Genomic DNA, 26,852 nt, shown 5'->3' with positions numbered 1-26,852 from the left:
AGAAGAAATTACCTTACCTAACTCAAAAAATATAGAATCAACATTTTGTAAAATTAATACCACCTCAACATCCCTAATAATAGGCAGCATTTACAGACCACCAAATTCTAGTTTAGGATACATGCAGGAACTATGTAATCAGATTACGACACTTACAAAGACAAATAAAAATGCAGTTTTTTGGATTATGGGTGATTTCAACCTACCTGATATAAATTGGAAAACACTAACCATAGATAAACACCAAAACCTTAAGGACATAAATGAGCTTTTCATAGAAACTTTACACAACCTAAGTTTAGATCAAATCATTAAAAAGCCAACTAGATTAAACAACACATTAGATCTCTTCTTAACCAACAGACCTGGATTAGTAGTTGATTATGATATTATCCCTGGTCTATCAGACCATGAGATCATAAAAATACACAGTCAGATAAAAGCAGTAGCCAATACAAAACCCAAAAGAAAAATCTTACTCTGGAATAAATGTAACCTAACACAACTACACCAAGCTGCATTAAACTTTCAACAAACATTCTTATTAGAAAAAGACATTAACCAACCAGTCGATGACCTCTGGAATTTCATTAAAAACCATCTTAAAAGCATTATAGAAAATCAAATACCAACTAAATACACATCAAACAAAATAAATAAATGCTGGTTTAATAATAGACTAAAGAAGCTCTGTAAACAGAAGGAAAACCTATATAGAAAATTTAAAGAAACTAATGCAGAAAGAGTTTACAAAAAGTATATAAAAATTAAACACTTAACCCAAAAAGTAAGCAGACAGCTGCAGAGTGAATACATAAACAATGTAATAACTAAAGACAACAACAAAAACCTATGGTCATACATTAAGTCTAAAAAAATGGAAACAACAGGCATAGCGCCATTAAAAGATGAACATAACATAATACATAATGATAATGAAACTAAAGCAAACATTCTAAACAAATACTTTGCATCAGCATTCTCAGCCACAGGAGACAAAGACATATTACTGAATTTGAACCAAGTAGACAACATAGAAGATATAGTAGTACAAGAAAATGGAATTCAAAAACTATTAGCCAACACCAAACCAAATAAAGCTTCTGGACCTGATGGTATTCCAGCTAGATTACTCAAAGAACTAAGCAATGAGCTAGCCCCAGTGTTCAAAATACTCTTTCAGGCTTCACTTAACCAGGGCAGAGTACCAAAGGACTGGAAAGAAGCTAATGTCACCCCCCTATTTAAAAAAGGAGAAAAATCTGACCCAGGAAACTACAGACCAGTATCACTTACCAGCATCACATGTAAAATCCTAGAACACATAATATGTAGCAACATCATAAACCACTTAGACAAACGTAATGTCCTCACACCATACCAACATGGCTTTAGGAAATATAGATCATGTGAAACACAACTAATAGGACTAATTGATGATTTATCAAAAGGTTTAGATAATAGTGAACAAATAGATGCTATCTTACTAGATTTTTCTAAGGCTTTTGACAAAGTTCACCACCATAGTTTGCTTAAAAAATTAAAATATTTCGGCATTAATGGTCCACTGCATCAGTGGATTAAAGACTTTCTGATAGGGAGAGAACAAACTGTAATAATAAATGGCTCTAAATCAACACCGATAACAGTAAACTCAGGTGTACCTCAAGGAACAGTCTTGGGTCCACTACTATTTTTAATTTACATAAATGATTTACCAAATTGCATTACTTCAGGAACAAAAGTCAGATTATTTGCAGACGATTGCATAATATATAGAACAATAAAAACAACACAAGACACAGATATTTTACAAAGAGAATTAGATGAATTACAGAAATGGGAATCAAATTGGAGCATGTCTTTCCACCCAGAAAAATGTCAGTTGTTAAGAGTAACAAAAAAACTAAAACAAATTAATTCCACTTATCTTATTCATGGCAAACCAGTAACACAGACTAAAAACGCAAAATACCTAGGTGTTATAATAAATGAAAAACTGTCATGGAATCCACATATTGATGAAACTACAAAAAAATCAAACAAAGCATTAGGATTTATTAAACGAAATTTCTATAAATCAAATAAGAACATAAAACTAAAATGTTATTTAACCTTGGTTAGGCCAATAATAGAATATGCATCCTCTGTTTGGGACCCCTCAACTCAAGAAAACATTAAGAAACTAGAACAGACACAAAATAGAGCAGTGCGATTCATAACAAACGAATATTCACATTTGACTAGAGTAACACCTTTAGTAAAATCACTAAATTTAGAAAGCCTTCAGGACAGAAGGCTCAAAAGTAAAGTAGCAATCATACATAAAACACTGAACCATAATCTTCAAATACAAAAACAAAATTTAATAAAATACTCTGAAAGACACAAAGATAAAGGCACATTCCTCGTCCCATATGCTAGGACAAATTTGTACAAATACTCCTTCTTCCCTAGTGCTATTAGAGCATGGAATGGGTTGCCTGAGCTAGCCAGGAAAACCAGTGACTTGGCAGAATTTAAGTCATTGGTTAATATGCATGACTAAATGCATGACGCGTAGGACGTAATCATCTTCTTTTTTGAAGTAACGTCTGTATTATATAAGATAAGATAAGATAAGATAAGATAAGTTTGGGAAACACTGGTCTATAAAAAAATGTTGGGACATACAAAAAAAAAAACAACTAGTATTGGTAAAGGGAGATAATTAGGCAGAACAAGTTTTAAACTGACCAGTGATGCATGCTTATAACTACCTGTGTTCATAAAAAGATTATGTTTTATAAGTGGGGAAAAAAATAATTGCTATTCCACTGCACATAGGTAGAGTTTATATATAGGCAGAGAAATGGCCCTAATTATAAAAGTAACAAAAAAAAAAGTTCACCCTTTAGACTTTGCGATCTATCGATCGGATAACGTAAAGGTCAACTGTTTCTGTGGCTCACGGTTAACGAGGGTGATATGTGGCCAACTTATCGACCAACAGCCTTTACTTTTCTCCAACTAATGGTGGGCACCCATTAGAGCTGGGTGGACTCAGAGGCTCCCAAAGATCCCGAAATTAAAAATCCCAGTCTTCACCAGGATTCGAACCTGGGGTCCCAGTTCGGAAACCAAGCGTTTTACCAATCAGCCTATGCGCCTCCCTCTAAAGCAAATTAAAGACAAGCAAAATATTTTTTAAAAATACTTAAAAAAAAAAAAAAAGAACAAATCACTGCCATATCTCAGTATACTGCAATGTTTTACTCCCTTTTTCTATAAAAAGCCAAATTAGATGATTATCTGATTAATTCTTTATTGATTCATGTATTATCTTCGACAAGTTTCAACTAGACCTGAGAAAGTGGGACAAAAAAACAAACGTGTAAAATATCTTTCTTTTTTTTTTTTAAATCTCCTTTCAGACCTTGCAATCTATAGGGCAGAATGAGGTCATCTGTTTCTTGGACCAGAACAACGACCAACCACATTTAAATTATGGCTTTTTTATATAGCGCTACTTACATGCATGCTCAGAGCGCTTTGGTCCCATCTCAGTTGTGGGGGTATCTAGGAGAAGGTTTTTTCCGTGCTGCCTTCAGGGTGTCGAACCTCGAGCCCCCTTCATAGGTAGCCAAGCCAAGTTCAAGCGCGCTTAGCCTCTCGACCACGCTTCCCACATTTACTAATGTCAGGTGGCCTTTAGAATTGGGTGGGCACGGCCAAGTACGGCCAGTGATAAAGGTGGATGCAGTATTTCACGTGAACACGTAGACCCAATTGCGACCTGTATATTTTGCTATATCTAAACAGACAAAGCCGTTGTCCTCCGGGGTCGATCTAGTTTATAATTCACAATAAGATCGAGAGTCACGGCACTCTATATCTCTATTGGCTCAGATTAGGCCTATGCCCCCCCCCCTATTTTTTTTTCCCGACTCTGGTGTTCAGTCAATCGTGACGGTACACATAGTGGCGTCGCCTTTTTACTGTTACTTCAAAGCAAAGAGGAAAAAAAAAACACATTCGTACACACCCAATCTTTATGAATGGGGTTTAAGGCGGAGTTACGAAAACACAGATTTAATAACTTAACACAGATGTCCAAAATATGTAGGCCATTCATCTCGACACTACGAATTTTTAAAATTCACTCTGGTAGATTATTATTTCTGCCAAAGTAGCGACTATCGAAATTTTTTTTCCTCTTGATTCAGTTGGAATTTAACTCTTGAGATCTACAATCTAGTACCGTAGAAGTGTTTCGCATGTGTTGACCTGTTTTGTACTAGGAGAAAATAGGCTCAGAATTTGAAGTTGGCAAAATTGTAAGTAGATCTACATCTGCTTGGGTTAATTTAAATAATACTGCATTCCTCGTTAATCTTCGGACTCGAAGACAAGGCTTATTATTATTATTATTATTATTATGCTCTTTCTATTTAGTTTTACAACTAATAGAAGATGCGACATTTTTATCACCTTAGAAAATACTATCTTCGAGTTGCTAAACCTGGGTAACATGTATCTAGGGATAGTCTCACACTTGTGCTGTTAGGGAGAGTCAAGGTAATAAAAAAATAATGGTCATTTGAACTTTCGTAGAGTTCTGTAGCTGAACTCTTTTGATTTGTGTATATATTTTAATACTAATACATACTTTTAAAGGTGTTCGTAAGAAGAGCTTTGAATAGAGTTTTAAGTTTGAGAAATACTCGGTTTTTGTTTTGTTAGTAGGCCTAGATTGAATGATGGGCAATATGTAGGGTTACATAGAGGTCTCTATATACTTTAATTGGACTCTGTCGAGTTGGTGAGTCCAGTGATATTGTAATAGATGATGTTCACTGTAAATAATCGTGACGTAATGATATACATAATGTAAGACTATTTATAGGCGTAGTTGACGACTTGATACACGTATACTCTCTACTCTATGTACGCAGAAAGTAATGACGTGATAGATGTTGATTAGTCTGTCACAACATTTGAGATGGAATCTTTCGACGTTGACGACATTCTAAAATTAGGCAAAATAATGTTTTGATGTCGTTTTTTTCTATCAGATCCAACTTGGTTAAAGGAGTTTGATCTTTCTATTAATGTAGCCCCTACTCGCTTAGTTCCGCTTAGTATGCACATACGATTTGACTACAAAGTATATTTTACTATTAACTCTTTCCTAATTGACGATACCATTGTTAATTTGAGCGCATTAAATTATTATTTGGTTTTCTATACATTAATTTGTGTTATTTAAACAGAGCACGCATTCCCAATTCGTTCTTTACCAAAATAAAATATTTTTTTGATTACAAAGTTATTGAAGTTTATCATAACAGAAAAGTGAATTTACAAATGAACAAAATAATTCCATCGGGTCATGGGAATAATTATGGAGAGAAAGAGTTAATTCAATCTTACTTTTTAACTAACTTTAGACTTGACTTTCTTCCCTGCTTGTTGATACGATAGTTGGAACCTGGCAAGAGTTTCCCACAATGGGGAGTGGTTTGACGAAGGTTTTTTGACATTCCCATTATCAGAACTGCCACTGGGTTCTACGCGTTCCTCTACTACGACCTCAGGGGACGGGCTAGATAGAGCCTATTTCATGAGCGCAAAAGAGCCGCCCGACTCAGCCCGCGGAGGCCGTGCCAGTCAGCCCAATTTTGCCCATTAGAGAGATCCGCGAATCAGCCGAGTCCCAGGAGAACCCGACCAACCCTCGAGTTGGTGTCCAGCGCTATCCGCTTTTCGAAGATCCTGTTGCCCCGGGGCCCCACAGGGGGTGGGGGCTGGACATAACCCCTTTGTTTGCACTTTTACACTTGCCGACTGCTCATTCATCAGTGGCAAGCAACCAGTACCCTTGGCCACCCCTCTGAAGAGCGGGGTGTTCACTCGGCGACCACGATGAGGTGGTACTGGAACGCCGAGGATAGTTGGAACACACGCTCATAGTATCATGTTCCATAATGATAGGGTCGTTTCATCTGAAATATCGATTGGTGGCACTCAGGCACGGACTGTATTATATATATATTTATTGCTTTTATATAGCGCTACTTTCATGCTAGGAGTTGGTTTTCCGTGCTGCCTTTAGGCGCTCAGTAAACAAAACTCTGCCCGAGTCGGGTGTCGAACCTCGAGCCCCCTTCTAGGTAGACAAGCCAAGCTAAGTTCAAGCGCACTCAAGTCCATTCAGAACTAAAGACCATCACGTCAGAGTCCAAACCTCTTGCAGGACGGCAGGAGAAGAACTCGGAGCCAGCATGACGACAGTCCCAGACGACTTGCACTAGAAGACATATATCAAAAAATGAATTAAAATCGACCCGTCAGTCGAGTTTGCTATAAAAAAGGCGCTAATTCGGTATAGATATTCGAGTGACAGCTTCTATTCTCCTGATGAATGATGGACCGTGAGGTACACACCTGAGTCATCCACTCAACTTCTGGACTAGATCCACACGTGTTTTCTAACACCTCCTAAGATTACGAAACTTCTGGAAATGGAGGACATGTGTTCCTTTGTGGGGGTCGTGTACTCTGTCCGGCTTTTATTCTGTTGTTTACAGCAATGACATAATGTAGCTAAACTATCTGCTGGTTTAACTAATCCCGGGTACGCTGTTCTGCCTCATCGTGGCATCCCGGGGGAAACGACCATTAGAGGAAGTGGTTAGGCTAAATGAATGGCGAAACAAAAGTCCCGTGGGGGCGTCCTCGGGTAGACGAGAGCTTACCCATTGGACGGAGCGGAGTTGAAAGAGAGCCCTCACGACCCTGTCGATAATCCATGCGCCGTTCCTCAAGGGACCGTTTACACTAATGGCGAGTCCTCCAAGGTTAGCTTGGTACAACATAGGAAAATTGTCGAGGTTCCCGGTGCACTCGGCCTTCGGCCATGTCTAGCCCATGCGTCGGGGGTCAGATGCATCGGAAATAGCAATGCTTTACATAGGCATTGATTTGGGTCTCTTCCAGACAGAACTGTGTGTTCACACATTTTTTTTTTTTTACTGTTTGACGCTCAAACAGGTTTTTTTTTTTTTCAAACTTAGAGCTCGAAGAGCCTTTGGCTCAGCTCTAAGACGATCTAACGGTTTATAAACAAAAGCACTCATAGGGCAGCCTGGTTGTGTGGTATGCTCGCTGGACAGTGGTTCTGTCGTCAATGGTCGTCCAGGGTTCATACACTACTCGCGTCCTGCGCAAGGTTTGGACTAGGAAGTAGATTATGTATTATCTCTGAAGGAACATCCGAAACATGTAAACCATTTTACAACCAACCATAAGGCCTTTTTTTGTGAGAATTCTCCTTCTTGATAATAAACTTGAAGCATAGAGCCCCCGAACGACACCAATCGTCATACAAAAAATGGGCTCCTCCTAAAGTTTTTTATGTGTGTGTTTTTTTTTCCTTTTGTTTTTTTTTTTGCATTTCCGGGACTAATGCTAATGTCGAAAGTGCGTTTTCACTTTTCAGCCTACAAGAACAAAAAAAAAATATATAAAAAAAAAAGCTGCATTTATAGCCATATCTATCTACTGTAAGATTTATTTCCCTTCATCAATATCAAACTAAAGTCATTTATTACCACTAATTCATGAATTATTGGCTATTTTTTTGATTGATTCATGTTTTGTTAGGGACAGTGGATAATTCTAAAATCTTATATTTTAGGTACTAGAAGGGGAACTGGGAGAAAATAACGTGAACAAAAAAGTCCTTGTACAAATTGTTTCTCCATGGACTCACCGAGTAGCTCTTATTTTACAAAGTACAACTCGAATGTCTCTCAGGGTGTTTCTCTATGTTTGTGCCAAGGATGAATTGCGGTGAAAAGTCGCTTTGCCTGAGAAATATGTTGTTATATATTGTAATTGAACAGACTTTGATATACTGGGAAGCGTGGTCGAGAGGCTAAGTGTGCTTGAACTTAGATTGGCTTGGCTACCTATTAAGGGGGCTCGAGGTTCGACACCTGACTCGGGCAGAGTTGTGTTTACTGAGCGCCAGGAGGCATCACGGAAAAAACTTTTCTTAGATACCCCCTCCCACAACTGAGATTGGACCAAAGCGCTCTGAGCATGCTATAAGCATGAAAGTAGCGCTATATAAAAGCCATAATATATTTATTTATTTTACAAACTTTTTTTTTTTACAAAGCTTATATCTTACTTACTTACTCTGTCTGGTACACATTTTGTACACGTTGTTTCCCGTTCACGAATCCAGATGAATCTTTACACAAACATCATTGTGCCAAACAAAACATGAATGAGTCAAAAAATAAATCAATTATTTACTTAATTAATGTTATTCAATTATTTAGATTGATTTCGAAAAGGAAAATAAAATTTACAGTATTGTGATACGGGCTGTAAATGTGGAGTTCTTCCATTTAGATAAACTTTATCATTATTTTTTTAATATATAAAAAAAAAATAGAATAAATTTCGAAGCCTATTTTTTTTAAATGCCTGTCCTCCTTTTTGTCCTCTTCTGGGTGTGTAGTTGTCTTGTAACCCTACCCCAAAGCGTCTTGTCCAGTCGTAATGTTCTCATGCTCGTTCATGCAATGATTATCAAACTAAAACAGCGACAAACTTTTACTATTTCGGGTCGTGCGCCACTTTCCCATTACTTAAAAAATAAATCAAACCTTCCCGCCGTTTCTTCGCTTCCGGTTTTTGCCCCCATTAGGATAAAATAAAAATGTTTTGACAATGATTGATGCACTCGTAATTTGGAAAAAAGCAAACTAGTTCAACAATGGTATATCATATATTATAGAACATATTTTCACATTTTAACCACTCAACAAACAATATTTATATGGCTTTTTTATATGGCGTTACACGCTCCTTCATTGATTGAACTCTTGCAATAAATTTAACATCAAATGACGTCATTTATTACAGCGCTCATTTTATCGTAACCGTTGATTCGGATTGGTGTGTAGGTTACAGCCAATCGCTGGGGCTAGTCATGGAAATACTTTGCGTACTTTATGAGAAACAAACAAAATTTTTAAGAATTGTTTTGGCCCATCTTCTAGGTCAACTATATAATGTATGTTGAGTGTTGGTGGCAGACCGTTGAGATGATCCTTTCAGATTTTAATCTCATGTAAACATCAAGCCAAGTTAGTTTAGGGGCACACGTCCGACTGTCATGTTTGATATTTTACTGAGATGCTATTAAGAATTTGTACAATATTTCAAGTCAGTTTGAACGCGGGGAATAGGCAAAGTATTAGGAGTCAATTGAGGAATTGTTGGATAGGCAAAGTATTTGGAGTCAATTGAGGGATAGGCAAAGTATTTGGAGTCAATTGAGGAATTGTTGGATAGGCAAAGTATTTGGAGTCAATTGAGGGATAGGCAAAGTATTTGGAGTCAATAAGGAATTGTGGAATAGGCAAAGTATTTGGAGTTTATTTGGAATTGTGGGATAGGCAAAGTATTTGGAGTTTATTTGGAATTGTGGGATAGGCAAAGTATTTGGAGTCAATTGAGGGATAGGCAAAGTATTTGGAGTCAATTGAGGAAATGTGGAATAGCCAAAGTATTTGGAGTTTATTTGGAATTGTGGGATAGGCAAAGTATTTGTAGTCAATTGAGGGATAGGCAAAGTATTTGGAGTCAATTGAGGGATAGGCAAAGTATTTGGAGTCAATTGAGGAAATGTGGAATAGCCAAAGTATTTGGAGTTTATTTGGAATTGTGGGATAGGCAAAGTATTTGTAGTCAATTGAGGGATAGGCAAAGTATTTGGAGTCAATTGTGGGATAGGCAAAGTATTTGGAGTCAATTGAGGAAATGTGGAATAGCCAAAGTATTTGGAGTTTATTTGGAATTGTGGGATAGGCAAAGTATTTGTAGTCAATTGAGGGATAGGCAAAGTATTTGGAGTCAATTGTGGGATAGGCAAAGTATTTGTAGTCAATTGAGGGATAGGCAAAGTATTTGGAGTCAATTGTGAGATAGGCAAAGTATTTGGAGTCAATTGAGGAAATGTGGAATAGCCAAAGTATTTGGAGTTTATTTGGAATTGTGGGATAGGCAAAGTATTTGTAGTCAATTGAGGGATAGGCAAAGTATTTGGAGTCAATTGAGGGATAGGCAAAGTATTTGGAGTCAATTGAGGAAATGTGGAATAGCCAAAGTATTTGGAGTTTATTTGGAATTGTGGGATAGGCAAAGTATTTGTAGTCAATTGAGGGATAGGCAAAGTATTTGGAGTCAATTGTGGGATAGGCAAAGTATTTGGAGTCAATTGAGGAAATGTGGAATAGCCAAAGTATTTGGAGTTTATTTGGAATTGTGGGATAGGCAAAGTATTTGTAGTCAATTGAGGGATAGGCAAAGTATTTGGAGTCAATTGTGGGATAGGCAAAGTATTTGTAGTCAATTGAGGGATAGGCAAAGTATTTGGAGTCAATTGTGAGATAGGCAAAGTATTTGGAGTCAATTGAGGAAATGTGGAATAGCCAAAGTATTTGGAGTTTATTTGGAATTGTGGGATAGGCAAAGTATTTGGAGTCAATTAAGGGATAGGCAAAGTATTTGGAGTCAATAAGGAATTGTGGAATAGCCAAAAGCATTTGGAGTCAATTAGGAATAGGCCTCTTTTGTGAAGATGTAAGGAAAAGTTTATACAAACAGTGCTATACTTCCAAGTGATATTGTAATTAATTATTTAGACACATGGGGCTAAATGTCTGGCATTAGTGTCAAACGCGTGAGAACCACTGACTGAAGTGTCGCCGAAGACGGTCGCAAGTCGTTGCGTTTGTTTCAATCTCTGTTTCGATATAATGTGCATAAAAAAAGCTTTCATATGTCTGTGTGTGTGTGTGTGCGGGTGCTGTGTGTGTGTGTTAGTGTGCTTAACTAGTAGCCTGTAACGTGTCATGCAGCCTATATCTCTCTCACTTTATTTCCCTCCCTCTCTCTCTCTCTGATTGTGTGTGTGTTTATCTTTGTTATCGTTTTTGAATATTGAATACAGAGTTTGTAGACGCGTTGGGAAAAAAAAAGCCTCAATCCCACACTGATAAAGTAACCTAACCAGAAATGACAAATACCTGTAGGGCTTCCATATCTTCGATTGCAAAATCCTACTATTACTAGAACATAAAAGGCATAAATCTATTCGGGTTGCCCTGTTCTATTTTGAATTATCTTGTCTTTGGTCTATTATTCAAATTCAGAGATTTTATTTACCGACGAAGGAATAGTTTTTATTTAACGTGTTGACATTATGTCACGGAACAAAGGTTGATTGGACGCTATTGTCCCAATCTAAAGGTAATCCATCGTTTTATTACTATTATTATTATATTATTATATTTTCAGGGTCGGTGTTCGTTATAAACGAAGTTTATTGTAGTCCCTTTAACAGTGTTCATTGACAGTGCCGGCTTTAGGCATAGGCAAACTAGACAGCCGTCTAGGGCCTCTGATTGGTGAAGGCCTCTCACAACTAACGGCGCTATATGAGTTTAACTTTTTGGTTGATTTAGATATAAATACAGAACAGTTTAAAATTCTTTGCGTATTTTTCGGTTATAATTTTTTTCCAGTTCATTTTGGGCCACCCTATTCACTTAGCTTAGAGTCTCCCTATTCACTTTACTTAGGGCCACCCTATTCACTTCACTTAGGGCCACCCTATTCACTTCACTTAGGGCCACCCTATTCACTTCGCTTAGGGTCTCCCTATTCGCTTAGCCTAGGACCTCCAATTACCTAAGGCCGGCCCTGCCACTGAGAAATTTTCTGGAGATGTGGCAGGTCTGCAGCAGTACCGCCCTCTGACAGGCAACAATCAACTTCTAGGGGATGTTAAAGTGCCTTGAAGCAGGGCCGGTCCTAGCAATTGCGGGGCCCTATGCGAAACTGATTGCGCGGGGCCTAGTCTGTGTGGGAATAAGGATAATAAGATTTTGTACACGAAAAAAAATCGACTTTACTAAGTTAAAAATTGCGATCTGTACTTTACGAACCTTGTAACCAATGGCATATTTATATGTTAGTGACTATAAAAGTAAATAAAGTATTGGAACTTCCGATTAAGGTATAAATTCGCCCGATTATTACATGAAAGGTGACGATGCCTTTTTTTCCTTTTATCACGCGTAGGATTGGCGTTTTCCGCAATTAATGACACCCACAAATGACAATTATTGTCTATTTTTCTTGACATTTTTAAGAGTTTTCAGGAGATTGTAATAAATTCTAAAGATCTCCACGAGTTTTTCGTATATATTTTTTGCAATTTAATAATTACACCCTGAATTAGCACGGGGCCTATGAAAGCGCTGGGCCCACTGCGACCGCATAGGTTGCAGTGGCCTAAGACCGGCCCTACCTTGAAGGTATCTGTGAGGCCAGTTGTTATTAGCCCTTCAGTTGATATAAGAACATGATATTATTATTACGATGTTAGAAACGAACGAGTATTCATTCTCTGGCAGGCATTGAGGATCTTCTTCTTACTAATGTAGCCTTCAAGTCTAGATGAACTACAGAGCGACACAGTAAGTGCAGATAAAACATGAAGAATTGTTAACAATGGATCGCAAATTTGGAATGCATTGGGTCCAACCTTGAATTGTATAGAAGTGTGCTACACTGGCACGTTCTGTTGCCGTATTAACTAAGTCACGTGAAATCTTTTTGAGAACATTTTTTTGTTACTAGATCTAGTTCGGCTAGTTTGTTTACTATAAAGCTAATCTTTGTGTGTAACGCAGATCAGACCGATTATTTATTTTTAACATTGAATAGAAGAAAATATTGTAGGCCTATGTGGGCCTAAGATTGTTGCATAAATACACACTGTAGGCCTATTTCCATCCGCTGCACTTTTTACATTAGTTTGAATGTCATTGGACAGAATGGAGTCCGGTGGACCAGTTGGCTTCCTAACCGAGTGTTGAGTTCGAATCTTGGTGAATACTGGGATTTCAAATTTCTTTATTTTTTGGACGCCCCTGAGCCCACCCATACTTAACATGAGTAGAAACGTTACGTTGGCTCTGGAGCGTCAAAAAACCCGAAGCTTGAAATCCCAGTTCTCTCCGACATTTGGTCGTCTTGATAATCCCGGGTTCATACCCTGCCAGCTGCCGTCTCCCGTCTTCCTTCGGTAGGTTTGGACAAGAACGAAGATTATCTTCAGCTCTGAAGGAACATCAGAGACATGTAAAACATCAGAAACATGTAAAACATTTGAAACATGTAAAGCATCTGAAACATTTAAAACATCAGAAACATGTAAAACATTTGAAACATTTAAAACATCAGAAACATGTAAAGCATTTGAAACATGTAAAACATCAGAAACATGTAAAACATTTGAAACATGTAAAGCATCGGAAACATTTAAAACATCAGAAACATGTAAAACATTTGAAACATGTAAAATACTGAAACATGTTAAGCATCTGAAACATGTAAAACAGTTGAAACATGTAAAACATCTGAAACATGTAAAAAAAAACTTGAACCATGTAAAGCATCTGAAACATGTAAAACAGTTGAAACTTTTAAAACATCTGAAACATGTAAAACATTTAAAACATGTAAAACATTTGAAACATGTAAAACATCTGAAACATGTAAAAAAGTTTAACCATGTAAAACAGTTGAAACATGTAAAACATCTGAAACATATAAAACATCTGAAACATGTAAAGCAGTTGAAACATGTAAAACATTTGAACCATGTAAAACATCTGAAACATGTCAAAAAAATTTGAACCATGCAAAACATCTGAAACATGTAAAACATCTGAAACATGTAAAACAGTTGAAACATGTAAAACATCTGAAACATGTAAAACATCTGAAACATGTAAAACATCTGAAACATGTAAAGCATCTGAAACATGTAAAGCATCTGAAATATGTAAAACAGTTGAAACATGTCAAACATCTGCAACATGTAAAAAATTTGAGCCATGTAAAACATCTGAAAAATGTAAAACATCTGAAACATGTAAAATATCTGAAACATGTTACACATTTTAACCATGTAAAACATCTGAAACATGTAAAACATTTGAACCATGTAAAACATCTGAAACATGTAAAAAATTTGAACCATGTAAAACATTTGAAACATGTAAAACGTCAGAAACATGTAAAACTTCAGAAACAAGTAAAATATTTGAACCATGTAAAACATCTGAAACATGTAAAGCATCTGAAATATGTAAAACAGCTGAAACATGTAAAACATCTGAAACATGTAAAATATCTGAAACATGTAAAACATTTGAACCATGTAAAACATCTGAAACATGTAAAAAATTTGAACCATGTAAAACAGTTGAAACATGTAAAACATCTGAAACATTTAAAACATTTGAACCATGTAAAACATCTGAAACATGTAAAAAAAAATTGAAACATGTAAAACATCTGAAACATGTAAAACATCTGAAACATGTAAAACATCTGAAACATGTAAAGCATCTGAAACATGTAAAGCCTCTGAAATATGTAAAACAGTTGAAACATGTAAAACATCTGCAACATGTAAAAAATTTGAGCCATGTAAAACATCTGAAACATGTAAAACATCTGAAACATGTAAAGCATCTGAAATATGTAAAACAGTTGAAACATGTAAAACATCTGAAACATGTTACACATTTTAACCATGTAAAACATCTGAAAACATGTAAAACATCTGAAAACATGTAAAACATCTGAAACATGTAAAACATCTGAAACATGTAAAACTTTAGAAACATGTAAAACATCTGAAACATGTAAAACATCTGAAAACATGTAAAACATCTGAAAACATGTAAAACATCTGAAAACATGTAAAACATCTGAAACATGTAAAACATCTGAAAACATGTAAAACATCTGAAAACATGTAAAACATCTGAAAACATGTAAAACATCTGAAACATGTAAAACTTTTGAAACATGTAAAACATCAGAAACGGAATTACTCATTTTGCTCATTTGTATTTCACTCTCCTGTTTTGATTGAACTTTTTTGGTTGCTTTGAGAAAATGTTGTCTTTGGTAAAGAATTAAAGAAGGTTGCATGCTCTTTTTACACAACGCAAATTTATGTTCATAAAATCAATAATTTATTTAATTTAATGGGGTTGAATCGACGTTGGTATCGTCAATTAGGAGAGAAAGAGTTAATAAAGCCTTGTTTTAGGTTCCTTTCCTTTTGCAGTGTTACATTAATTCTGATAGGGCTAATCATAGGTGTGTGTGTGGGGGGGGGAGGTGTATTTTGTTCACGCAAAAAAAAAAGTCAACTATGGTAGGCCTCTGGAAAAGATACCAACAACAGAGCTAGACAGATCTGAGAGTGAACCCCCCCCCCCCTATAGCACAAGACGTAGAGGAAGACCAAAAAAAAAAACGTGGTGACGCAGTATACTAGATGAAGCTGAGAGGACTGGAAAGAGCTGGGAAGGCATTAATAAACTAGTAAGAGACCGTGAAGAGTGGCGTCTTTTTACTTAGGCCCTATGTTCCACGAGGAACGCAAAGGAAAGATGATGATGGTGATATGATGGTAGACCTAGAAAATGGACTTTTCTAACTAAAAAAAAGAAGGGTAAACTTTAGAATGGCTATGGCGAAAACGTATTGAAATATCTTCTTGAAAAGAATGTTTGAAATTGATCTTTCTGGAGACTCCTCTAGTGATAAACTGCAGGAAACACCTTATGTAGAAGATAAAACGTCGTCTCTTAATTTAAGGTTGTATTTTTAAAATACCTCTAATCAAGTCAGATCTCAAAAACGGCTCCAACATTTTTTCTAGACATTTAACAGTTGGTTGGTGTATACCGTTGGGGAAAGAACTACTAGCTCATTCTTTCTCGAGGAAGGGGGAGGATGGGGGGGGGGAGTTTAAATACCCTTTTTTAAAAAGCTAACCTTAATCCGTGATTAAGAAATCCACAATTGCTATATAACTTGTATATACATGTTTGTTACTATTTATAGTGAATAGTTGGTGTATTTTTATGAAAAAAACTGCTTGCATAATTGATTTGAAAAATTAGATTTTTCGCTTTCAGAAAAGAAAAAAATAGCCGTTGCATCAGAACTTTGAATTATCTAAAATATCATGATGTCCGATTTTCATGTTCTCTTCTAGTTTCTGAGATCTTAACGGGACGGACGGACAGACAGACCACACAAAATTAATAGCGTCTTTTCCCCTTTCGAGAGCCGCTAAAAGTAGTTTGAATCTTTTTCCTGTTTAAAAAAAAATAACAACGATGCCATTTTTTGCTTGATTATTCAAATTCAACACACCTACACCTAGGCCTATATTTCCCCACTTTCGACATTAACCAATAGCATTAAGTTCCAGGATGTGCTTTTTATAGTTTTTAATTCTGACAACTAGGTCTTGTATTTACGATGACAACGTCTTCTGTTTTGCGATATATATTTGGTTTTCAGCTGCGTCAACTTTCTCGATGGTTGCCGCCGTGTAACAATGGTGGAAATCTTCCGTACTCGACCTTTTCTTTACATTAGCGAATCTCAGGACATCCAAACCAACATCAACATCCGTCAGGTTCAGAGGAGTGGCTTCAGATTTATATTTGCGAAGGGGAAAAAAGGTTAAATCATTGCTCTAGGCGTGGAGTTTGGATCTTATAAATAGACCTACTCAGCAGATCGATCGTTAGGTACAGACATATAGTAACATATCTGTTAACATCACGCAGATCACGTGATACTTTACTGAATGACATTATTTTTTTTTGTTGATTTTACTTATATATTGTAATAATTGGAATTTAGTCTTATATATTTATTAATTACATTATCTTATCTTATCTTATATAATACAGACGTTACTTCAAAAAAGAAGATGATTACGTCCTACGCGTCATGCATTTAGTCATGCATATTAACCAATGACTTAAATTCTGCCAAGTCACTGGTTTTCCTGGCTAGCTCAGGCAACCCATTCCATGCTCTAATAGCACTAGGGAAGAAGGAGTATTTGTACAAATTTGTCCTAGCATATGGGACGAGGAATGTGCCTTTATCATTGTGTCTTTCAGAGTATTTTATTAAATTTTGTTTTTGTATTTGAAGATTATGGTTCAGTGTTTTATGTATTATTGCTACTTTACTTTTGAGCCTTCTGTCCTGAAGGCTTTCTAAATTTAGTGATTTTACTAAAGGTGTTACTCTAGTCAAATGTGAATATTCATTTGTTATGAATCGCACTGCTCTATTTTGTGTCTGTTCTAGTTTCTTAATGTTTTCTTGAGTTGAGGGGTCCCAAACAGAGGATGCATATTCTATTATTGGCCTAACCAAGGTTAAATAACATTTTAGTTTTATGTTCTTATTTGATTTATAGAAATTTCTTTTAATAAATCCTAATGCTTTGTTTGATTTTTTTGTAGTTTCATCAATATGTGGATTCCATGACAGTTTTTCATTTATTATAACACCTAGGTATTTTGCGTTTTTAGTCTGTGTTACTGGTTTGCCATGAATAAGATAAGTGGAATTAATTTGTTTTAGTTTTTTTGTTACTCTTAACAACTGACATTTTTCTGGGTGGAAAGACATGCTCCAATTTGATTCCCATTTCTGTAATTCATCTAATTCTCTTTGTAAAATATCTGTGTCTTGTGTTGTTTTTATTGTTCTATATATTATGCAATCGTCTGCAAATAATCTGACTTTTGTTCCTGAAGTAATGCAATTTGGTAAATCATTTATGTAAATTAAAAATAGTAGTGGACCCAAGACTGTTCCTTGAGGTACACCTGAGTTTACTGTTATCGGTGTTGATTTAGAGCCATTTATTATTACAGTTTGTTCTCTCCCTATCAGAAAGTCTTTAATCCACTGATGCAGTGGACCATTAATGCCGAAATATTTTAATTTTTTAAGCAAACTATGGTGGTGAACTTTGTCAAAAGCCTTAGAAAAATCTAGTAAGATAGCATCTATTTGTTCACTATTATCTAAACCTTTTGAAAAATCATCAATTAGTCCTATTAGTTGTGTTTCACATGATCTATATTTCCTAAAGCCATGTTGGTATGGTGTGAGGACATTATGTTTGTCTAAGTGGTTTATGATGTTGCTACATATTATGTGTTCTAGGATTTTACATGTGATGCTGGTAAGTGATACTGGTCTGTAGTTTCCTGGGTCAGATTTTTCTCCTTTTTTAAATAGGGGGGTGACATTAGCTTCTTTCCAGTCCTTTGGTACTCTGCCCTGGTTAAGTGAAGCCTGAAAGAGTATTTTGAACACTGGGGCTAGCTCATTACTTAGTTCTTTGAGTAATCTAGCTGGAATACCATCAGGTCCAGAAGCTTTATTTGGTTTGGTGTTGGCTAATAGTTTTTGAATTCCATTTTCTTGTACTACTATATCTTCTATGTTGTCTACTTGGTTCAAATTCAGTAATATGTCTTTGTCTCCTGGGGCTGAGAATGCTGATGCAAAGTATTTGTTTAGAATGTTTGCTTTAGTTTCATTATCATTATGTATTATGTTATGTTCATCTTTTAATGGCGCTACGCCTGTTGTTTCCATTTTCTTAGACTTAATGTATGACCATAGGTTTTTGTTGTTGTCTTTAGATATTACATTGTTTATGTATTCACTCTGCAGCTGTCTGCTTACTTTTTGGGTTAAGTGTTTAATTTTTATATACTTTTTGTAAACTCTTTCTGCATTAGTTTCTTTAAATTTTCTATATAGGTTTTCCTTCTGTTTACAAAGCTTCTTTAGTCTATTATTAAACCAGCATTTATTTATTTTGTTTGATGTGTATTTAGTTGGTATTTGATTTTCTATAATGCTTTTAAGATGGTTTTTAATGAAATTCCAGAGGTCATCGACTGGTTGGTTAATGTCTTTTTCTAATAAGAATGTTTGTTGAAAGTTTAATGCAGCTTGGTGTAGTTGTGTTAGGTTACATTTATTCCAGAGTAAGATTTTTCTTTTGGGTTTTGTATTGGCTACTGCTTTTATCTGACTGTGTATTTTTATGATCTCATGGTCTGATAGACCAGGGATAATATCATAATCAACTACTAATCCAGGTCTGTTGGTTAAGAAGAGATCTAATGTGTTGTTTAATCTAGTTGGCTTTTTAATGATTTGATCTAAACTTAGGTTGTGTAAAGTTTCTATGAAAAGCTCATTTATGTCCTTAAGGTTTTGGTGTTTATCTATGGTTAGTGTTTTCCAATTTATATCAGGTAGGTTGAAATCACCCATACTCCAAAAAACTGCATTTTTATTTGTCTCTTTAAGTGTCGTAATCTGATTACATAGTTCCTGCATGTATTCTAAACTAGAATTTGGTGGTCTGTAAATGCTGCCTATTATTAGGGATGTTGAGGTGGTATTAATTTTACAAAATGTTGATTCTATATTTTTTGAGTTGGGTAAGGTAATTTCTTCTGCTATAAGAGTGTTTTTTATTGCTAAAAGAACTCCTCCATGATTATCAGCCCTATCTTTTCTAAAAATTTCATAATTACTATTGAAAATTTCTGCATTATAAATTTCAGGATGTAGCCAAGTTTCTGTGCCTGCAATTATGTCTGGTTTCTCACATTCTAATAAAATTTCTAAGTCTGCTGTTTTGTTCCTAATGCTTTGAAAATTTATTACTAAGGTTTTAAGGTATTTTGGTGTTACTTCTTTAGTAGGTTTGTTTAGTGAGGCTGTTGTATTAATTTTAGTAGATTTAGGTTATCGTGTCATGATGTCGAATCTTAAAATACAGGAGCTCGCAAGAAGGTCAAGCCACTAATTCCCTGTTTACGCCACTGTTCATACCTCCAGTAAAAACCTTTTAAAATTCTTGGATCCAGTTACTGGATGACAGTTTTATTATTAACCAGCCAAGTGGAACCGGGTCAAAGGTTCTGTGCAGTCTACAGTACACATGTGTCAAGATATATTTAGACTTTTTGCTAGGTCCAATAGTATTCCATGAAGTCGCAAATAAGTCTGAATGATAATAATTAGTCTAGCAAATACATACATAAACAAGGTTACAAATACTGTTTGTGTGGAAACACAAACTCAAAATCGGCCCCCCGAAGTGGTCCACCCAGGCAGGCTTCAATATTTTCAGAAAGAAACATCCGAATGAAATTATATCAAAGACAAATGAGAGATAAGAATGGAGAAAGAAGGTTGACAGATCTTGTGTAGTGCCCCAACGGTCCAGCAGATCAAAGGATAGGTGCAAGTGTATGCAAAGTTAGATGTGAACCTGGCCTAACTATTTCCCCTTTCAGACCTTGTGGTTCTATAGGGCAGATGATGTAAAGTTCATCTGTTTTGTGGCGTACGGTTAACGAGGGTGTCATGTAGCCAGCACAACGACCAACCGCCTTTACTTTTCCCCAACTAATGTCAGGTACCAATTAGGGCTGGGTGGACTCAGAGGTGCCCAAAGATTCCGAAGTTGAAAATCCCAGTCTTCACCAGGATTCGAACCCGGGACCCCCGGTTTGGAAGCCAAGCGCTATACCGCGCCTACCCTGGCCTAACTGAAGTCTTATAATTGATGTAATTGTTTTGAAAAGGCTCGATCTCTTAATCGAATTTTTTTTCCTCAGAATTTGAGCTATTTAGTTTTAGCTTTATCATCATAGGAATCCTTGGGCCTTAGGCCTCTTTTCTTTGCCTCTTTTTTGGGCTTTATGTGCCTCTTTTATGTGCATCTTGCCTCTTTGTGTTTTTTTTTATATATGTTTTTATTTGTAAGTTATCATAATTCACAAGTATTAAATCATAAACAATTGAAAAGTGATTAACCTAAAAATATAATAATAGTAATAGAAATATTATTTAATATCAAAGACATAGGGGCCTACAACCTAACCAATGAACCCCCTAAAGACAGAAAAATGATACAAGTATCCTCTACTCCAGAACAATCAACACAATATCAGATATCCCTGACCCCCAACACCCTATTTCTGGAAAACTACATGAGCATTGTACAGGTATATGAAAATCAAACTAGATAATTCTCTACCCTAAAGTCCATTATTTTTCTAAATGTTAATTCCAAGTGATTAGGATCAAACACCTTATTATTATGTAGACATTTGAGCCAGCTAGCCCAAACAAGATTCCTGTATTTGGAAACAATAATCAAGTTAAAGTTATGTATCATTTTATTTTTTAGTTTTGGCAGCTTGTTTAAAATAATAGACAAGTTAACATTTACATAATTGCCACAAGAATAGACAAATGAATCTACATTAAACAAAAGTTATTCAAGAAACTGCAGCTTACAAGATTACTATTTGTTTTAAATTAGGTCTAACTTATAATGCATACTAATTAGCTTTTTCTCTTTACTTTACCCAACTAATGTCAGGTACCCATAAGAATCATTAGAGTATCTTAAAAAATCCCATAGATTGAGAATCTCTGCCTTCGCCAGGATTCGAAACAAAGATCTCTCGTTTCGTAAGCCAAGCGCTTTATCACTCGATCACAGCGCCCACCAATAATTAGTCTATATATTTAAATAATAAGTCTTAGCGTCGACAATACATCTGTATTTGTATTATAAGCCTATATGTTCATAATACGTCTTTATGTTGAAAAAAATCTGTATTTTTATTATTAGTCTATATGTTAATAAGTCTTAATGTTGACAATACGTCTGCGTTTTTTATTATTAGTCTTACCTTTTACCTATACCTATCCCTTAGTCTGATGGACCGATGGGGCACCATGCAAGATTCGTCGACCGTCTTTCTCCATTCCTCTCTGTCTTTTGCCTTAGTTAGAACCTCTTTCGTATTCGTCTATATCAGCGGTTCTCAACCTTTTAAGCTCGGCGACCCCTTTTTACTATCCCCCACTCTGCCGCTACCCCCCCCCCCCAATAACATACACAGCTATAGAAGGATACACAAAATACAATCCATATTTTCGATGGTCTTAGGCGACCCCTGACAAATCGTCAATCGACCCCCTCAATTGGTCGCGAGCCACAGGTTGAGAACCCCTTGTCTATGTGTTGATAATAAGTCTTTAATGTTGACGTTGTCTGTGTTTTTATTATTAGTCTTCTTGTTAATAATACGTCTTTATGTTTGACAATACGTTTTTTTTTGTGTGTGCTAATAACTAGTCTGAATGGAGAGTTAATGATCAATTAGTTAATAGTCAATATGTCAATAATACGTCTCGATGTTACTGATACTTGTGTTAAAACATTTCAGATAGGAATGAGATCTTGCGTCAGGTCAGCTCTCTATTGCACGGCGACGTTTTCTCTCATCAGTACTCTCGTCTTCCTGGTTTTCACTACAAGGTAATCATGTATAATGAACACGTCGTCTGTCTGTCCCTCTGTCTGTCTGGTGTATACAATTTTGAACACGTTATTTCCCCCCACACACCCATTCTGGGGATCAAGTGAAAACTTGACACAGTTGTTTATTGTACCTAACAAAAGAATTGTGGCACGCCTGTGGAAACATCCGTCATGGGAAACGGATAGGCTGGGATGGAACATAGGCTTCTGTGGACTTCCACAGTACATTCTAGTGAACAAACATTGTATGAAAGAGGGCTCCGCCAGCACGTCACGTCCGCCATCCCGTTCCTCAGCGGGTGTCATACGGGTGGAGATGGTTTTCACTACCATCGCCCCAACCGCCCCCCCCCCTGGATCCGCCAGTGTGCCTGTCAGAGGGCGGTACTGCTGCAAAGCTGCCACGCCACCAGAAAATCCCTCGGTGGAAACTGATAAAGAGACTTCAATAAATTTTGTTTCTCTTTAACGAAACCCTGTCAGCGCCAGAGAATGAATACTCGTTCGTTTCTAGCATAATAAATATAATAATAATAATAATAATATGGGAGGAATGCCTGGGTATAAGATATGGCCGGAAGGATGTCGCCCACACGACAGTTTTCCCCTCTCCACGTAACTGATGCCTGGGTATAAGCTATGGCCGGAAGGATGTCGCCCACACGACAGTTTTCCCCTCTCCACGTAACTGACGCATCCAAATTGAAGAATTGATAGATTATTTTCAACCAAGAGCTTAAATCGACTATCAAACGTATAGGAACAAAACAACTTTTGATATTTACATTCATATTTACATTCATATTTACATACATATTTACAATGTATTTTCATGATTAATTTTTATAAAAAAGTTATATCTAGCTTTGTTCAATAATAAGCTGAAATTTTGAAGCCCCCGCCCCGACCCCTCTATATCATAAAAAACAACATTCTAAACGATACTCCCTCCCCTGTATTCCCGTGTAGTTCTAATTTCTAAAACCCTGGCTGGGGTAACTCAATTAATTGCCCCCCTTCACCCCCCCTTACGTCTACCTATTACCTTTACACCTAGTTTCCTAACGCGTTTGTTTTTAAACCCTATCTTTGAAACACGGCGCAGCCCTTAGAGCTTTGTATGTGTGTGTGTATGTGCGTGTGTTTATTCAATTTCACATTTTTACTTTAACTGCGGAGTGGTCGTTCTTTATAGATAACCAGATGATTTCTTAAAGGTCCATAACCTTTCACAGAGGCGTTATCAGAAAATAAATGTTGTAGATGGATTCAAAAATAGCTGAGGCCCATATTGAAAACAGATTGCTGCGTTTAATGCCGCCCCCCCCCATCCCCCGCTTCCCAATATACATGCTTTCCAAATGTATCCCCTGGAGTTAAAAACTTAACTAGGCACTTGCCTAGACTTTGTTTGCTGTAATAAACTTCGGCGTAGCTCTTTTTAAATCAAAGTTACACACTGTCTACCTTAGTTCTTCCTGGCGTTAGATCCCTGGGTTGTAGCTCTTTAATGATTCGATCTGAGAGAGTCTGAAGACCAAACAGTGGACAAGCTTTTTTTTTACGTTCAAAACAAACTAAAATATAAACCTCTTTCATCTTCCCTCTTCCCTCCCTTCACCTCCATCTATCCCAGGGGTTCTCAACCTGTGGGTCGCGACCCCTTTCGGGGTCGAATGACCATTTGCCAGGGGTCGCCTAAGACCATCGGAAATTTCGGCTTCTCGTCTATTTTTCATTGGAAGTTGTGTTTTTTTTTCATACGATTTCTTAAGTGTTATAACAAGCAAGTTTACCATAGATGGTATACATTAAAGAACTTTTTTTTTTAATTTAAGCAAGTAAAATTAGATGATGCTTTTGCTATGTAGATACATCATGGATGTCAGATATATATGCATTTAAAATTTGATTATGATTTTATAACATTAGCAAAATCATATTTAGGGTCTACCTACGCCTTTGAACGAAATAATTTTTACGGTTGGGGGTCGCCGCCTAGCGGGGAATCATATTAGGGGGTCTCTGAGCTAAATAGGTTGAGAACCACCGAATCTATCCCTTAGTCTGTTGCTTCGTTCATTCAGGCCGGTGGAAGGGAGCTCTTGTTTCGCTTTTGCTGGCCTTAGGGTTCCAAGAGAGATGCACAACTCTACACGACAATTTCAAATGTTGCACCGTTGGGGCACCACACCAGATTTGTCGACCGTTTTTCTCCATTCCTCTCTCTCTTTTACCTCTTTCAATAGCGGGTCCTTTTATTATTTTGTCTTCCCATCGCTTTCCCCTATAAATGTAACAGTTGATGGCTATCGTTGAGAAAAGAATTACTAGCTCGTTGGCCACACGAGGAAAACTCTGGTTTGACCGTTATAATTTTTCAAAGTAAAAAATAAAATAAATAAATGTAGGCTAAATTTGGCTTGAGAACTAACTTTATAGAGCCAAAGACTAAAAAATAAAGATTTACTGCTGCAGGGGTAAACGACTGTATAGAAAATACGAAAAACATGCATATATGTAACCCTGCCGGACCAAGTAAAACAAAGGACGTTTGGGCCACGAGGCCTTCATCAACTACAAAACAAACAAAAAATAACAACCAATTGACACAAAATAGTCTTAAGTTAACTTATCTGTCCGATGTTGTTCTCTATCGAGGCAGAAAAGAAATGAGCTACGCTGGTGTAAAAGTGCGGGAAATCGGAAGGGGGCGGAGATGTTAACTTAGGTTAACTTAAGACTATTTTGTGTTAATTGTTTGTTATTTTTTGTTTGTTTTATAGAGCCAACATCGGTTTTTAACTCTTTCTCTCCTAAGTAACGATACTAACATTAATTTGACCCCATTTAATTAAATTAATATTTGATTTTTATAAACTTTAATTTGTGTTATAAAAAGAGCATGCATTCTCCTATAATTCTTTACTAAAAGTCACGTTTTCTGGTCACAAACAAAATTGTGATTACAGTTTAACCATAACAGGGTAGAATGTACAAATATGAACAATGAACAATGCTGTCAGAATGTGGAAAATAATTACGGATATAAAGAGTTAAAGGATTATCGCGTTCTCGAAAGGACTATCGCGTTAGGGATTTTCCAAATGTAAGGCATTATTCATTCAAAAGTTTAATAAATTAATGTTCAGGAAAATTGTGCGCATCTTCTTCTAAGTCAGTCTAGACTTAAAACTAAAAGGCCTATCATTGGAATAATATATAAAAAATAACATGTGGTAGTCAGCTGTAGTTTTTGTTTTTTAAAATTTAATTTAGAAAGTGTATCTAAGATTCGCATACACTTTTACCTAAATGTCATGTACATTACATCTAGATTCTAGATCTAGAAGTAGATCTAGAACTACATCTATACTGAGTCTTAATAGTTCTAAATAAGAAGTCTAGATCTAGAGGTCCATATAATTGCCCGCTGGCTTAATTGGAAATATCGTTCGTCCAAGCAGCTGACAGGGTCAAAATCACGGGTTCGGTTTTTGAAATATTAAAAAAACATAGTTTATTATATTTTAAGTTGTATAATAAAGGTATAGTCTTTAAAAATGTATTTGTTTAAAATGTCTTGTTCTCTCGTACTGTATTTTTGTGCTTTATAAACATAAACCTGATAGGGAAAATCTCAATGTTAACAAATATCTGATTTACTGTCATAAAATTAAGCTTGAAAATCTTCCTCTCGACAGAAGTTCTGAATGGGTCTATTTTTGTGAGTTTATCCATCCACAAATTGCTCTGTTTCTACAGAGATGGAACATAAGGCACAGTCATAAATACACTGCTAAATCAATAGAGACACTGTCATCTTTAGTTAAAGTAGAAACTAAATCTGTTTACTACGTCACATCTTGACAAGTGGTTTTCACTAAGGCAACAACAAACAATGACGTAATACGTGAACATAAAATTAAAACATAAAAATATATAATTAAGCAAAGTGTCCCTGACCTTGTGATCTATGGGACAGTTGTTGTAAAGATCCTTTTTTAGTGTGGCCGACAGTTAACGAGGGATGTCATGTGGCCAGCACAACGACCAACTGCCTTCGCTTTCCCTAAAGTAATGTAGAGCTTGATGGACGTCATCAAAATCACGAAATTCAAAACCCCAGTCTTTATGGAGATTTGAATCCGGGAGCTCTCCGTTGCAGACGCCAAGCGCTTACCAATCAGCCACCAAACCCTTTAATATTAATCATATATTTAAATATCGTTTTTCTCTAGTAAACTTTTCTCTCCCTCTCTCTTTCCACCCTCTCTTCTATCTCTCTCTCTCTTTCGCTCTCTTTCTCTATTATCTCTTTCTCTTTCCCCGCGGGTCAGGCACCAAGTGCTTACCAATCTGCCACCTAACCCCTTAAATATTAATCATATATTTAAAGATTGTTGTTCTCTTGTAGTCTTGTTCTTTTCTCTCTTTCTCTATTTCCATCTCTTTTCTCTCCCTCTTTCTCTTTCTCCCTCTTTTTCTTTCTCTCTCTCCTTCT

The 26,852-nt window shown here is 36.3% G+C and overlaps 1 protein-coding gene across 4 annotated transcripts in view; it reads left to right on the top strand.

Moving 5' to 3' along the window:
* Window positions 1–4,011: 4,011 nt before the first annotated feature.
* The window catches only part of LOC106050629 (uncharacterized), a 42,940-nt gene continuing 20,099 nt past the window's right edge, over window positions 4,012–26,852 (top strand). For 2 of the 4 annotated variants that reach the window (XM_056010990.1, XM_056010988.1), the window contains exons 1-2: window positions 4,012–4,316; window positions 22,254–22,345. In XM_056010990.1, coding sequence (XP_055866965.1) covers window positions 22,260–22,345 — 86 coding nt within the window. In that variant the 5' untranslated portion in view covers window positions 4,012–4,316; window positions 22,254–22,259. Of the gene's footprint in view, window positions 4,317–10,579; window positions 11,311–22,253; window positions 22,346–26,852 lie in introns of those variants that run through there. The other 2 variants (XM_056010989.1, XM_056010987.1) reach the window with 2 other exon arrangements.

Source organism: Biomphalaria glabrata, chromosome 14, assembly GCF_947242115.1.
Source record: "Biomphalaria glabrata chromosome 14, xgBioGlab47.1, whole genome shotgun sequence".
NCBI lineage: Eukaryota > Metazoa > Mollusca > Gastropoda > Planorbidae > Biomphalaria > Biomphalaria glabrata.
The sequence above is the reverse complement of the archived record's forward strand: the minus strand, read 5'-3'. Positions and strand labels throughout refer to the sequence as shown.